At 43.3% G+C, this 14,983-nt stretch overlaps 2 protein-coding genes across 4 annotated transcripts in view; both read right to left on the bottom strand.

The window, feature by feature from the left end:
- Nucleotides 1-380: 380 nt before the first annotated feature.
- Nucleotides 381-4,975, bottom strand: cd226 (CD226 molecule). Of its 3 annotated transcripts, none has more exons than XM_079291624.1 (6): nt 4,870-4,975; nt 3,818-4,141; nt 3,318-3,698; nt 2,876-2,978; nt 2,377-2,431; nt 381-1,970 (listed from the first exon to the last, which is right to left on the bottom strand). In XM_079291624.1, the coding sequence occupies exons 1-6, from the start codon at nt 4,931-4,933 to the stop codon at nt 1,836-1,838; spliced, it is 1,062 nt and encodes a 353-aa protein (XP_079147750.1). In that variant the 5' UTR covers nt 4,934-4,975; the 3' UTR covers nt 381-1,835. The 3 variants fall into 3 exon arrangements, with proteins under 3 accessions (XP_079147750.1, XP_079147749.1, XP_079147748.1); XM_079291623.1 differs by having other exon boundaries at nt 381-1,049; nt 4,870-4,950; XM_079291622.1 differs by having other exon boundaries at nt 381-615; nt 4,870-4,950.
- Nucleotides 4,976-6,079: 1,104 nt separating this feature from the next.
- Nucleotides 6,080-14,983, bottom strand: part of rttn (rotatin) — a 29,222-nt gene continuing 20,318 nt past the window's right edge. The window contains exons 33-49 of the mRNA XM_079291966.1: nt 14,763-14,961; nt 14,577-14,674; nt 14,368-14,455; nt 14,019-14,220; nt 13,620-13,710; nt 13,192-13,342; nt 12,858-12,995; nt 11,826-12,028; nt 11,566-11,671; nt 11,193-11,290; nt 10,962-11,039; nt 10,423-10,549; nt 8,330-8,523; nt 7,592-7,868; nt 6,693-6,796; nt 6,365-6,434; nt 6,080-6,247 (exon numbers count right to left, since the gene is read on the bottom strand). Coding sequence (XP_079148092.1) covers nt 6,168-6,247; nt 6,365-6,434; nt 6,693-6,796; nt 7,592-7,868; nt 8,330-8,523; nt 10,423-10,549; nt 10,962-11,039; nt 11,193-11,290; nt 11,566-11,671; nt 11,826-12,028; nt 12,858-12,995; nt 13,192-13,342; nt 13,620-13,710; nt 14,019-14,220; nt 14,368-14,455; nt 14,577-14,674; nt 14,763-14,961 — 2,304 coding nt within the window. The 3' untranslated portion in view covers nt 6,080-6,167. The remainder of the gene's footprint in view (nt 6,248-6,364; nt 6,435-6,692; nt 6,797-7,591; nt 7,869-8,329; nt 8,524-10,422; nt 10,550-10,961; nt 11,040-11,192; nt 11,291-11,565; nt 11,672-11,825; nt 12,029-12,857; nt 12,996-13,191; nt 13,343-13,619; nt 13,711-14,018; nt 14,221-14,367; nt 14,456-14,576; nt 14,675-14,762; nt 14,962-14,983) is intronic.

The raw sequence follows: 14,983 nt of genomic DNA, 5'->3' as shown, positions 1-14,983 counted from the left end.
TTTCACAGTACAGGATTGTTTTAAGTGCAGCTGGTTGGATGCCGATTTAAAAACAACTTTTCCACACAGTATTGCATACTTTGAGTAATAGCCCCTTCTCCAGTGGGTAGAGTTGTGCTGGTTTATTCACGTAAAAACAACGGTGAATTGATGATCGTGTGAGCTGATTGTGTGGAAAGGCCTTTTACTGTTTCTTGGCTGGGCACAGGAACTTCCTGAAGCATCCGCTGACTACATGATTGCAGGAAGTGACTGCTCCCAGCCAAATCACAAATTGTTATTTGTACGTGTTGTACAGATTAAACAAACAAAATGCAACATAGTTAGTGAGCTTTTGACATTGCTTTATTTGTACCACATAGGAGTCATTTACACACACACATCAGCTTCAGTATTGCTGGTAACACACAGCATTACAAGCATCACAGTCAAATGTACAGTCGCAGCTTCTGCTGTTTTTGCCGGAAACAGCGAGATGAGACATTGAAGGTAAAAACGTGTGGTTCCAAACTATATTGTCCCCTTTTATGTTCCACATTTCTAGCTTGTCCACATTTGTCTTGTTTAGCAGGATAGCCTGCATATCCATTACTGCCTCTGCCACAGCCTCCATTTCTATGGAGATAAATGAATCACATTACACATAAACACACAGCTTAATAGCACGACCATAAACCTTAAATATTGATTTACTGAAGCCTATAGGCAAGCTTAGAAATCAAACAAAAATAAATACAACGTGGAAGACTTGTGACACTTATCATGAAAAATGACTTCTTTTTTTTCAATTATATTTTCAAAAAACGCAGAGTGAAAAATGAACCAACGCATTCGTCAATAAACAGTTGATAGACAAAGAATAATGAGCTGTAAACTAAAGCACAGGATTATCCAATTAGAGTTTAGCTTTCACAATAAGAGCATGCTGTAACTGGAATGCAGCCATCCTAGACGGAGAGCCCTTTGGGGAAAGCGACAGTCTCAAGTGATGGTACAGTGCTGAGTGACTGCCTCTCTTTTCCGTTAGATGATTAGACACCATTGTCAAGCTTTGAATGGAAACCAGGAGGGATGAAAGTAAAAGGAGAGCAATTACACCGGCTTTTGTCAATCGTTTTACTCGGGGGTTGGGGACGTGAAAGGAATGATTATAAAGGCTTTTGTCTGCTTTTTGTCTGCATAACGGTTACTGTCAAATTTTGTTTTGCACAAAACAAATATTTCCTCAACAGTAATTATGAAACACATACTACACTTAATGAGTGGGAGCAGGGTTGAACACAAACAAACCCGTCAGCCCGCTGAGACTCACATGAGCACCAGTGTGAATATTAATCAGTGTGATCCCTCCCTGAAATAATTAGAATCAGCCCAATGGCAGTGTATGTTCCTTCAGAAAGGTCTTCAGACCCTTTTCCCTTTTCGCACACTTCATTTTGTTGTAGAAGTGCCGAGCCGAGCGAGGCCTTTCTAAACTATGTCCAATCAATGCAATTTGCCACAGGTGGACTCCAATCAAGCTCCAGACACGTCTGCAGGATCATTACAGCAAACAGGACGCAGCTGGCAACAACTTAAGAGTGCCAGAGCAAAGGGCCTGAATACTTGAAAGATTTGAGTTTTTTGATTTTTAACACATGTTTTCACGTTGTCATTGTGGATTATTGAGTGTGGATTGATGGGCAAAAATGGCAAATTTCATCCATTTGAGAAAAAAATCGACAACACAATAAAGTGTGTAAAAAGTGAAGGGGTATGAATGCGATCTCAAGCCAGTGTGCATGAATCTGCTTTGTTTGTGAAAAGCTACACATTCACATCATATTTATGTATGCTCATTTATCACGAAGCTGACGTTTGGTTTTGTGTGATTGCACAGTCTGTAGGTTGGCATAGATTGGGCAATTTTTGATCTGCCTGGACTTCTTTTCCACCCTGGGACACACGGAGATGTTCGCATAGAGGTTCAACTGTGAATGTGAGGGAGATGTCATTAGTACATGAAGTGTTAGACAAGGAAATGTCACAGATGACAGAGCTTGGCAAAAAGTAAGAAAAAATGTCAGTCTAAATGGGCGGAAACATGCTTTTTATGATACTTACCTCATTACATGACAGTTTTTTTTATTCAACTAATTAAGTAATCATTAGTTAATGTTTCAATTTCAATTTCACATCTTGACAAGCTCCTCTCGTCACCGTGAGTTAATGTAAAGCAGCGTTAGTTAAGTCAGCAAGTTACATGATGACAGAATGTGCTCAATAGAGTGTAACGCTTTTATAATTGAGTGCATGTCTGAAGAGAAGGTAAGGGAGGGCCTTAAAAGTGTTAAGCGTCAAGACAAGAGTAGATATGATGACTAATGTGAGGCTCACCTCTCTCTGAGATGGGTGCAGTTTGACTCTGTACTCCTCTCTCCTGTTCTTCTTCCTGTGATGAGTGTTGGACAAAAAGGAAACAAATAACACTGGAGGTGCAACGCAGGATTTATTTCAGGAGTTGGAAATTTCAGCTGCAACCCTCAGCTAGTTTGCTGTAAGGATGTCAGTGTCCGTCTGTCGGTCAGTGCTCCGCTTTGGTTCGGACTGAAATATCTCAACAACAATTGGATGGATAACCATGAAACCCGTATTTACCCTAACCCCTTCCCCATTCATTGTCCCCAGAGGATGAGTCAGATAAATCAGAGGACAGGAAAGAAGAAAAAATACATATTTCTGCTAGACCTCCCAATAATCTTTGCTTCTTAATGTGAATTACTCAATAATTTACCTCTCTCAACAAGAAATCGGTTCCATATAGACCCATTTTTACACAATCAATATGAGTGTTTTGCCTGCTAAAGATATATTAAACCACATTGTGGGATCTTACCTGTGCTTCACTGCTAGTATAATGATGGCAATGAGTAGAATAAGCCCAGCAGCTCCAGCCCCGATGTAAATGTACATCATGTACACGGATAGGCTGAATCCACCTGGAAATGAGAGAAAATACTTGCGGTAAAGTATTTGTGGTGTTTGCTCATGACTCACCGATACATCACATCAGAGCATGCATGTAATGTGCAGACACACACATCTCAGCGATGTGCGACAGGATGTTGTGGTTTCAGCAGGCGAGTCTGTCTGAGTTTGCTGAATTATTTGACCTTTACATTAGAAGCAATGTTTTATTGTATTAATTATGTTTCATCAAGTATCCATCAATCATTTAAAGTATGATAAATGATTCATCACCCAAGCCATAATAAGGCCGTGTGTATATATATATATATAGGAGTATTTTAACTGCTGCATGATGACTGTCTTTGTACCTGGAGGGGGCACAGTGAGCAGCACAGTGGTGGTCCGAGGCCCTGCGTCTGTGCTGAAGCTACAGCGGTAGAAACCGGCATCTTCCGGCACCACACCTGTCAGGTGCAAGCTGACATCCAGGCTGTCCGCACAGCTGACTCTGCCCCTGTCGCTGTAGTCCTCGCTCACCAGGCCCCCTTCCACCTTCTTACACACTCCGATGATGGCCCAGGCCTGGCCGTGCGGCATCTTCTCCAAAATGACCTGGTAAATGGTGCCGTTGTGCTGGTGGTTACAGCCGATGGTCACGTTGTTGTTCGGCTCTGCCACCAGCTCCGTGTTGGTCTCGATCACCTCTGGACTGGGGGGCTCTGTGCCGTTGACTTCCTCTGGGGGCTCATCTGTAAACACGGGAAGGTGGATGACACACAGGAAATAGCTCGTCAATGAAAATCGAAATGAGTCCAGGAAATTAAAGAATCTATCGAGTTTCATTTCCAACACCATTGTGATCTTTTACCTAAGTCTTCCACCTGAATGTTCCTTGTCCAGGGGCCTTGAGGGAAGGTCTGAACCGAGCAGTGGTAGACCCCGATATCCTGGTGAGTTACGTTCCTCATGGAAATACTTCCATCCATAGGCGTGGTCCTCAGGAACTCTATCCTCTCCCGGTAGTGGTGAGAAAAGTCCACTCCATACTCCGGATGGAAAACGGCTACCGGAACCTTGTCTGGTACTTTGGTCCAGGACACCATGCTGAGGTTGCCGTCCCAGGGGCACAAACAGTTGAGAACCATCCCTTCCTCCAGACGGACTGAAACAGCCTCCATCTGCTGGGCAGCACCTGGATAGAGTGCATTTTTCTGTTCAATCGCAATCTTGACACAATCTAGAAATCACGACTCTGTAAATAAAAAAATCTGTAAATCGCCTACAAGAATAACAATTTGTAGGATTATAATATAGCTGATTCATCCTATTTTAATAATGAATGTATGAACAAATATATATAAATGTAATATATACATATACAAATTTATATTAAAACAAAAACAAGGAAATCATGTTTACACCTATGACATAGCAACAAAAAAAGCCATGTTTACCTCCCTAAATCTCGCCTACTTGAAGATTAACACAGCCATTCACAGCTGTGAGGCCATGCCTTGGTTAATGGTAATTAAGGTAATTTGAGCCACGACACAAAAACACAACCGACAACAGTTGGTGATCAAGCTTCCAAGTTTTCAAAGCCTTTTATCCGAGCTGAATGACAATTGATTTCAAGTCCGGTGATGCCCCCTGGGAGAGTTCTGACAGGTTTAGAATAACAATGTCTTGTAAAACTCACAATGACAAGCTTTCCGACCATCTTCTCTGCCAATTAAAAAAACAAAAACAAATAATGGAACAAAGGAATGTTTAGTTTTAATTCATGATTATGAATGAAGCATTATAAAATGACGAAACTACATTTTCAACTTTCAATAAAAGTGTGGTCTTGTGACACATTACCATTCATGAATCTATAATATAAACTTTTAAATATACAAATACATATAAACTCCATACCTTTAAGAAAGGGAAGAAAGACGAGTACCACGAAGTACCAGTGGTCCTTTTGTACAGCTTCCATCTTGCCCCACCGAGGGAGAATGAAAGCTGCATTGATGAGACGAGTCGAGAGGCGACCGAGCTGCACTTCCTGCTCGCTCTCTGGCTGCAGGGGAACACTTGAGCAACTGGGGCACTTCATGGTAGAACACTGTTGGCTCATTCCACACAGAGGGGCACTTTACCACTTACGCATGCAAGAATTTCTATCCTTCAATGAGGACTTTTGAGAACTTTTTTTTGACATTTCGTAAAACATAAAAGTATGATTAAAGGGTGTAAATCTTTTCATGCAATTATAAACTAAATGTATGTTTAGTTTGTGAGGTCTGTTCACCACTTTAGTCCAGACTCAAATATCTCTCATGGATTGCCATTCAATTTCGTCCAGACATTCATGGATCCCAGAGGATGAATCCTACTGATTTTATGAGCCCCAACTTTTCCTCTAGCGCCACCACGAGGTTGACATTTTTGGTTGAGAATGAAATAGTTCGACAGCTATTGGATGGATTAAAAGAATTTTCCAATGGTATTCAAAACTTCTTAAAGATAAATGAATTTGGTGAGCCCCTGACTTTCTCCTCTAGAGCCACCATGAGGTTTACATTATTGAAATATCTCCACGAGATTGCCATGACATTTGGCAAAGACTTTCCGAGTCGTCAAATAACGATTGGCATGAACTTTCATCCAGCGCCTTTCGTCAGGTCAAAATGTCTGTTTATCCATTATGGCCTACAAAAAGAATGGCATTCACATCAGCTGAACTTTGTGCAAGGTGCAAATTTGCAAATGCTAGCATGCTAACTCGCTAAGTTGAGATGGTGAGCATGACAAACATTACACCCGCTGAACATCAATACGCTAGCATTTTCATCAAGCATGTTAGCATTCTGATATTAGCAATTAGCTTAATGCATCCCATGTAAAGTCTCACAGAGCTGCTGGCCTGTCCGATGGTTTCCTGTAAACACAGCGTTTGTGTATGTGGAAGCTTCTCTTGTGGTCATATGTGAACTGCTGTTTAAACACCACCACAGCTGTGTCTAAAGCCACAACAGGCGTACTTCCTGTAAAAGAACATTGTATATAAAACTACCACCACGTATGTATGATGCTAGTTCTGACTTTGTCCCAGTGAAATCAGACCACACAAGACAGCAGCTGAAATCTGCCACATGGCACTTTAATATCAAAATGAATTCATATCTGATAATTACAAAACATATGACAACAAAACAATATAAATACAATTAGTTATTGAGCAGCAGGGAAAGGTTTTCAAGGCACTTCAGCAGGTAGGTCCTCATAGGATCCTGCTTCGTCTCTGCATCTGCGGTTCATAGGAAAGAAAAAGCATGGGAAAACAACAGGAAATGCAAAACCTAATGTTCACATTCAGCACAAGGGCAGGTACCCCATGTGTCTTCAAGAAGTGAATAATGCATACCCTTCTTAGAGATGGTACGCGCCTCCTCAATTCTCAACCGAACAGAGGGACACTTCAAAGTAGTCTTAGCCTTTGAGGGAAAATTACAAAGACAGATTAGGAAGCAGATGAGCGCTCTTTTTTTTCTTCCAGTTTATAATCAGGAGATAAAAAGCGTTGGTCATTTATTCTGTATGCGAGGGGACAATGGAGAATTCAAGCCGATTTATTCATAGGAGCAGACGGAATGAAGACACGCCGTGATGTAATTTGAAATGCAACACCAATAAACTCCAATACCAGCAGGTGAAATGCACTAAAATAAAACTGTGTGTGTATGTGTGTGTACCCTCTGATTGTTGTGGAGCAACGCCCAAAGTGCAGATGCTCCCAGAGAGCGGGTTTCCATCGCTTTACTGTTCAGACAGCAGAGTAACACCTTTATGGCTTTGTCTGAAAGAAAGATACGCAGATGATCAGAGGCAAACATCAATGTGCTGAAAATACAATTTGTTCGATTCAAAATGACAAGAACCGTACCGTTTAAAGGGTTCCTAGTTATCAAAACACATATATGAGCATGTAGAAAACTGACCAAGATAACATATTGATATTTTTAGGTGCAAATAACTGATAAACTACACTATTATTATCTGGGTAATTATTCATGTGCATATTATGTAATGGCAATGTGGTCATGTTACTCATTTCCTGCAAAATGATTGATTGATTTTAATCATCCTACACAACGTACACAGGAAATGTGATCTTTCCACAGGAAACCTAAATCCGCTCACATACAGCTTGCATTGCAGAGGGGAGGGGGGGGGGGGTCGCACACACTAGTCTCCTCTGACTTCCTCTGTTCATCTAAATGTCTCAGAATCACTAATCTTCTTACACCATCTAGAATTCCTCCTACGCATTTAAGTCAATACAGTTTCACCAAAATGTTGAGCCACGTATTTTAATATCAAATGCTTTGATTCTCTTTTTTTTTTCCTGCCTTCAATCTGAGCGATGGCAAAAGCAGATTGAACAATGAACATTTTGTATGCGATCAGATTGCCAAACCAGAAATATGACCCCACACACGCTCGGTGCACGTTAACTCCCACTGTGATCTGCCGTCATTGCAAGATTCGGTTCCACAGAATTTTGGCCCCATGAACATTGATATGTACATAAAAAAACAACAACAAATCTCCTTTTTTTCCCCACTTTCATAGCCCTGCCTCCCGTCCGTACCATTGGCAATGACATGTGGCTTGTTGGCAGGGCAGAAGCAGAGGTTGTGAAGGGTGAGAAGTGCGTGGCGCCGCTGCGGCGCCAGGTCTGCCAGCAGTTCCAGGGCTCCGGTCACTCTTAAGACACTCTGCTGGCCGTCCTCTGCGAATGAGAGACTGACCAGCAGCCTCAGCCACAGGCCCAGCAGGCCCCCCCCTCCACCACCACCTATGGATGTGGCCTTAACACCACCCGCCTTGGGCATTGGCACTGACAGGAAGGCTTGCAGGAAATTATTCTGAGAATGACAAAAAAAAAAAAAGCATGGAGGGAATTAGCATCATGCGGACAGATCATTAAGAGCTGCTCCCTAGTTTAGAAAAATCTTTCACCAGCCAGCATAGTGTGAGGGCGAGATTTTGGAGAAGCTAAGTGCGAGAGAAGCACATGTTTATTCATAGCAAGCACCGTGAATCTTCTAAACTTTTGTAAAGCGGGATATCACACTTATCCTGTGAATTAGTTTTTCACAGCCAGTTGATGAACTGGCTCATGTGAGCAGATGCATTCTAAAAGAAGTTATCCCTCATTTAGGGGAAATAACTGATATTCTTCATGTCTCACGTAGCCGACAAAACTAATCATCACTAAAGTCTAAGATTCTGTCACTTAGCAATCAGACACTCGTCTTGTTCCGCTACATTTCTGTGGAGTATATCTGGTCCACAGTGTTGTGTGCCCTGTGCACCGCGCTTGTACCTTTTGCAGGAGGCATCTGCAGTCGCGGGACATGGCGAGGTTAGCCAGGAGACAGAAGGAAAGTTTCTGGACAGGGCTGTTATCTGGGGCGACCCCCGAGGCCAGCTTCATGACAGAGTGCATCACAGAGCTACTAGGGGGGCCTTTAGATCCTGGTGCAGCACTGGGGCCAGCGCCACAAACACAACTGCATGCTGGGAGGAACAAAAGAAGAAAACAACTTTGATTCATCCCATTTTTTATCAAAGTTCAAGGTAACAAAGATAACTCATTTAACAATCTTCATCGCTCACACACAAACAGACACAACTATTCCATCCTGAGGGCAATAGCCACACCCAGTGCAGTGGATTGTGGGTGCAGAAAATATGCCTTCCAACCAATAATTTACCTTCTAATGTTTGTATTGGGCTGTTACTCCCTGAAAAGTGTGCAAAAACAATATTGCATGAATCCTAAACGTGTATAATAACCAGGAAACAGTGGCTTCAGTCAGTTCAAAAGTGTCACGGGTCAAAACAGTACACGTTCCTAAAATTCCTCTGCTAACTCTGCATTGTACTGTCGTTAGCTGTTGCTATGGTCGCCATTTTTATCACCAAGAACGAGTCAGACACAAACAAAGTTTAACACTCAGCAGAATGCTCTCTTCTTCTTCTTGTTGGAGCTAGTTGCTTCTTACTGTTTATCTTAAAGCTAGCTAGCTTTCCAGCCAGGCGGCAGCAGCAGCAGCACCCACCAAAACAATAAAGACAATTTAGTTTCAACTTGGCCATTCAGAAATGCTAACGAATAGGTAACATAGAGCTGACATGACTAATTGCTGCAGCTGTAGAATACATACAAAATACAGAAAAATAACAAGCTTCAGATAAGCGTGACGAGACATCGTCTGAACCTGATTGATGTTGCTCATTGGAGAACATGACAGCTTGTTGGGTATGTTAATCCTGCAACGGTAAGATACAGCAACAGGCGTATGCTGATGTTCGCCCGAGGTTATTTCAATAGCTGTCAAGAAAGCTCGTCGATCACAGAATTGACGAGGGAGGTCTGCTTTATAATGGATCTACCTCGCTGCCTCACTGATGCGAGTCTAAGGCGTTCCCACTGCTGCTACACATTTCCATTTTTTTTATGATCTTTCCATTTCTTTCTTTTTTTTGTGTGGGAGCAAATTCTGGGGCTGCTCTGAAAAAATCTGTAAAAATAAAAATAAGAATATGGGATGAAAACAACAATGTGAGTTGAACTAGCAGTGCAAACAAAGCCGTGGATGAAGGAGGCAGACTGGAGATGAAACATTCCGTAGGAATGTAGCCGTCTCAGGAGAAGAAATGGTAGCCTGAGGGTGGATGGTGTAATACTAAGCCGAACACAACCTGCTGTTCAGTTAACCTTTAGGGAAATACTGTGCCCGACTTCACTGATTTCCGGTGCCTCACAGCTGGAGCTTATGAGGGGGGTCTAAAAGCGAGAGAGTGTAGATCAGAGCACATGCGCCCACCGAGGAACTGCTGCCAATCAAACAGCGATACAGAAACGTGCATAAGCGCTGCGCATGAAACTTCCTTTCCTTCACTGATGAAACCGATTTCCATTGCACGACTACATCACACGCAAAACAGATCAAAGGGACCACGAGCCGTTTATCAAAGTCAAATTTCCCTCCTGTTTCCTCCCCACGAAGCTAGACTTTTCTCTGCTCAAAAAAAAACCCTTTTTTTTTCTTCTGCTGTTCTGGTTTCCACATATACAAGCTCTTACATCTGTATGATGGAATACCAACATCTCAGGCAACACAGAGAGGCTCTGTTGCTTCCGAAACCCCGTTGCCGTACATGCAGTGAGGCGGCCATGCAGCCTGAACCCTGGATCCGGACACTGTGCCCATTGTGACTGGCAGGCAAGCAGGCGCTGGTCTTATACAGTGAGAAACAATGTTGTTCAGTGGTCATTGGAGAGTACAATGGGGCTCTTAGTGCAAAGTGTGTGTGACTCAGTCAGATTGCTAACTGCAGACAGAGGCGATGGGCAGGCACGGGCCAGGCACAGTGCCTGCACAAACGCATGAGACAGACAGACAGACAGACCTGTGGTGCAGTTGGCCGTATAGACGCACAGAAGCTCCAGCACCGCCTCCATGGTGGGGTCATCCAATAGTAGCCAAGGCCAAAGAGCATAGAGTGCCAGTGTTAGGCGAGCATCTGTGGCCACCACCTACACACACACATATTAACACCCACATACAGGCATGTACATGATTACAGACGCACACCGCACAAACACAGATGGCAGTAATCACCAGAAAGTGTTTTGCTGTTTTCCTAAATGTACAGGAGAAACACACGGGGAGGAGAATAATGGCGGTGAGTAAATAATGCAGCAGAGCCTCCCTGGCTGTTTAATCGAAGGTAACCACCAGTGAAAGGCCACTTAGAAAATGAAAATCGGCTAATATGCTCCGTGAGTAATACCATTACAGGGTTTAAGAAGCTAAACTTGCTGCGATGTTAGCAGGGCCGTGCACATTTAGGTGAATCTCATTTACAGGCACAGCATTGGTGCTCTGAGGTCCCATTAAAAAACAATTAGCAGCGGAGAATATAAAAGGCAGATACAAGAGGCTCACTTTGCATTCGTCGTTGCGGTAGAGAGCATTCTGCAGGATCTCCACAGTCAGCTTGACTTCCTTTAAGTAGCCTTCTTCCTGATGACAGAGAAAGATAAAACAAAGAGCGATATACTAACTGCTGGGAACTGACATAGATGATCATAATATTTGTCCAAAAAAACTCATGCAAGTTGAATTCAGATTGTTATTCTGTGCGATGGGGAAAATTCCGGCCAGTTCACTGCTCACCTTTTTGCGGTGGGAAGCCTTGCCGGGTCGGACGGACTCCAGGAGGAGCTGGGAGTGAGTTTGCTTCATTTGCTCGACACAGCTGTCAATTAGACCAGCTAGGGAAAAAAATAAAGTTATGGTCAGGGTTCAGAATAGGACATCATAGTGTTAAAGTCGCATTAAATAAAGACAAATGAGTCATAGAACTCTCAATGATGCTGTCAGTTGAACACTTGATAGAAAGATTAACGTCTGGTAATGGTTGTTTTACAAGACAAACGCAGTGTTTTGGAAACTTTTCCAGTGTATGAGGAACCAGCAGACAACAAGCGAGTAACACACTATTTTAATTTTCAGAGTGAGTAACAGGTTTTGAGTTTTGGGGAATTACCTTTGGCTGCGTGGTTTTGAGCTGTGGGACTGCAGGCCAACAGCGCCATCAGAGCTCTGGCTGTCAGCTTCTTCAAAGGGTCCTGAAGTGTCCTCTTATCAAAACTCTGGCACCAACAGTCAAAGAGGGACACAGTGTTCATTCATTTTTTCATTCAAGATCTCTTGAAACTTTGCCATGGGCACACACATTGTTGTGTGTTAAAAGTAAGCAGGTTTAGACAAGACTCCCCCCGAGCCCCCACCATCACCTCCACGTACCTGCAGTAACAGTTCACACAGCTGGCTGGCTGAGGGACCGTTCACAATGTCAGACAAAGCCGGAGCAAGTTTAGAGTTTGACGTCGTGACCTCTGCTCCCAGACTCTTCGTCTCCACTGAGAAAACGGCACTGAGAAAGTGCAGAGCCACTGTGTGGAGAAGAGGCTCAGCGGACTTCTCATTCACACACAGCGATAATGTTCCTGCAGACACACGGGGAAAATAAAAAGAGTGAGTTGGTCTTTTTATGACACTGCTATATATATATATATATATATATATATATATATATATATATATATATATATATATATATATATATATATATATATATATATATATATATATATATATATGGCAAATCCATTCTGTAAATCCCCTGACAGATATTTGTCCATGACTGAGGCAGTATGCACTGGTGGGGAGCACACGGATCAATCCAATGTGTATGCAGACACCCGGCTGCCATAAACAAGAACACACAGACATAAACCACAAGCACAAAGGCTCAGCATTCATCTTTTACTGGACTCATCATATTTCCCTGCTGCCCCATTAATCACAGAGGAAGATGAGAAGGAAGGAGTAGAGGTAGTATCAGGACAGGATGCAATTATCTTATCCCAGCATCTGTTCAGGGAAGTTAATACACAGTGATGAATTTTTTTTTTTTTTTTTTTTAACCAGAATTAAAGCTGCACAATACCTAAAATGCTAATCCTGGTTATTTGGTGATTTACTGCAATCAGCATCATTACCCTAATGATCACTCTTTGTGGTTTGAGGAGAAAAATAATTTTACAGACAGATTTCATGTCATTTATCAAGATCTTGATTCTTAAACCGTAATGGGCTGCTCAAATGGAGTGAAACACCGAAATGATGCCAAAAAGACAATAATCTGTTCTTATAAAAAGTGATAAATGATCCATGATAGATTAGAAACTAATTCTGCAGCCTAAACCAGAATAATTAATTTAGTCTCTTTCACTCACTCTAACACATGCAAACACAAACACAGAATCTGTGTACCTGCAAATGTCCGCCAGCGTCTCCCCAGCGCAGCAGAGACAGATGGGTACGCTGCCGAGCTGTCCCTCCTCACCAGAGTAGCCAGGAGCATAAACACGTCTGCCCAGCACACACAAACCACGTCCCGGGTACCTGCATCTAAAATAAACAACAAAAAAAAAAGAAAAAAGGGGGAAACAGTGAGTCACACATTTTATGACACAAGACAGCTTTGATAGTTTCTCGTATCAATAATGGCGACTTACACGATCGTGTATATGGAAACGTTTTGAAAAGCTACTATTGTTGGGCTAAAACGGATGACTTCTATTTGAATTCAACACATGGCACTGACCTAATCCTTTGGTATCCAACATGAGTACTGCCACCAGAGTGGTCAACAGCTGTTTCAGGAAGTCCATCTGGCCAATCAGCTCCTTGCTCACCATGACACATGACCGCAGCAGTTTGGAGAAGCTGGACAGGAACTGAAGCAGGGTGGCAAACTGGAAACACATGCATGCAAACAGATCGCACACATTTATTGAGCAGCTAAGGTTAGAGGAAATGTGAACACGGATGTATAGTAAGAATAAGTTATTCTACGTTAATAATAGATTATTTTCCGAGCCGCAGTATAAATCTGAGTATTCCACCCACACCGAAATCAAGAGGTGCTCTCAGACAACCTGGCGCTGCACTGAAGCGCTGCGCTGTTCCAACCCACGTGTTTTTTGTGGCAAGTTGAAAAACTCTTCAGAACTGTCTGTCAGTGTTCCTCACCTGGATCTTGATGTCTTCTCTCTCCCCCGATAGGATATTGGGTGTCTTCAGCTCAGTCAGACATTTCTCAATGGGCCCAATATCCACCAGACTGAAGAGGAAAGGAAAGATTTTAGAAAATGTGTGTTTGTAAGAAACCAGTTGGAGGGGATTAGAGCCACTTTATCTTTAATTATAAAAAATGACTAAATGTTACCAGAGCTCAGTGTTGATTTTTATGACTTATTTACACCATTCTGCCGCCACAAAACGTTTGACATTTTTACCGACAACTAAAACAGTTACTACTCCATTAATGGACTCTTCCTTTAATCAAATCAACAGAAAACATCTCTGCATCCTTAATCACACGATCAACACGTTGGAGAGGGAGCGAGTGTGTTCATGTCGGCCTCTTACCCGGCCAGCGCTCGGAGGAGCCGGTTGTGTCGGATGGCAGCGAGGGTGAAGTCCGGCAGGACGGCCAGCAGGTTACCCAGCAGGCCACAGTGGGCCGTCACGAGGTCGGGAGTTACCAGGACAACGGGTTCCGGGGCCGAGGTCTCGCCCTGTCGGGAGTCTTGGGAGGTCACCGAGTCGCTGGCGTCCGTGTCGCTCTGGCCTGTGAGACACATCGATGGACAGCTAATAGAGACGCGTCTGTATGCAACCACGTAGTCATGAAACATGAAATTGAGATAAAATACAAACAATATTCTACTTTTTTTTTTTTATGTATATGTTAGATAGAGATATGAGGGGAATGTACCTTGAGTCATCAGTCTGCTGGCAGGCGTATCTTCCGCGGCGCTCAACGTGGAGGGACCCTCAGGGGTGTGTGGCCCCGAACCTCTTATCTGTAATCGAACAACGTGAAGATAGTTGTCCAGAAGATCCGCTCAACTTCTTAATGCAGCCGTTTATTTTCAACATTTAAATGTGCGTGTGCATGTCTGAAGGTACGAGGGCCTTGCTGACCACGGTGCTGGACGTGGAGAGGGAGCTGGAGGGTCTGCTGGAGTCGGTAGTTGGCGCAAGGGCATCACATCTCCAAAACCAGAGAGAATTCTCAGAATCTAGACGAGCACACACGCATCGTGACACATCTATTTAGACTGGGAAAGCAACTGATAAATAATGGAACGCAAAAAAAATCAAACCTACTCAGAGAATTGCTCTCCTGAGGATGAGGTCCGGCGGTAGCGCCAGCGCGAGGTTGCAGGTGGAACGTGTACCTGCCGAGGTAACATTTGGAGGCAGAGAGAGCCGCATGTTGGAAGTACTGACAGTGGTACAGCAGAGCCTGGAGTGCTGGAAGACCCACCAGAGACACACCAGACACCTCATCATGGACACATGGGTGCTGGAAGAGGAGATGATCCAGA

Source organism: Melanostigma gelatinosum (genome assembly GCF_949748355.1).
Source record: "Melanostigma gelatinosum genome assembly, chromosome: 20".
NCBI classification, from domain to species: domain Eukaryota; kingdom Metazoa; phylum Chordata; class Actinopteri; order Perciformes; family Zoarcidae; genus Melanostigma; species Melanostigma gelatinosum.
Note: the sequence above shows the minus strand (reverse complement) of the source record. Positions and strands in the feature narration are given on the sequence as shown.

Coding starts and splice junctions, on each gene's coding strand:
- cd226 (XM_079291624.1), bottom strand. CDS start 4,933: ATGGAAGCTGTACAAAAGGACCACTGGTACTTCGTGGTACTCGTCTTT. Junction 2,979..3,317: donor GCTCACTGTGCCCCCTCCAG/GTACAAAGACAG, acceptor TCTCATTTCCAG/GTGGATTCAGCCTATCCGTG. Junction 1,971..2,376: donor TGCACCCATCTCAGAGAGAG/GTGAGCCTCACA, acceptor TCACATTCACAG/TTGAACCTCTATGCGAACAT.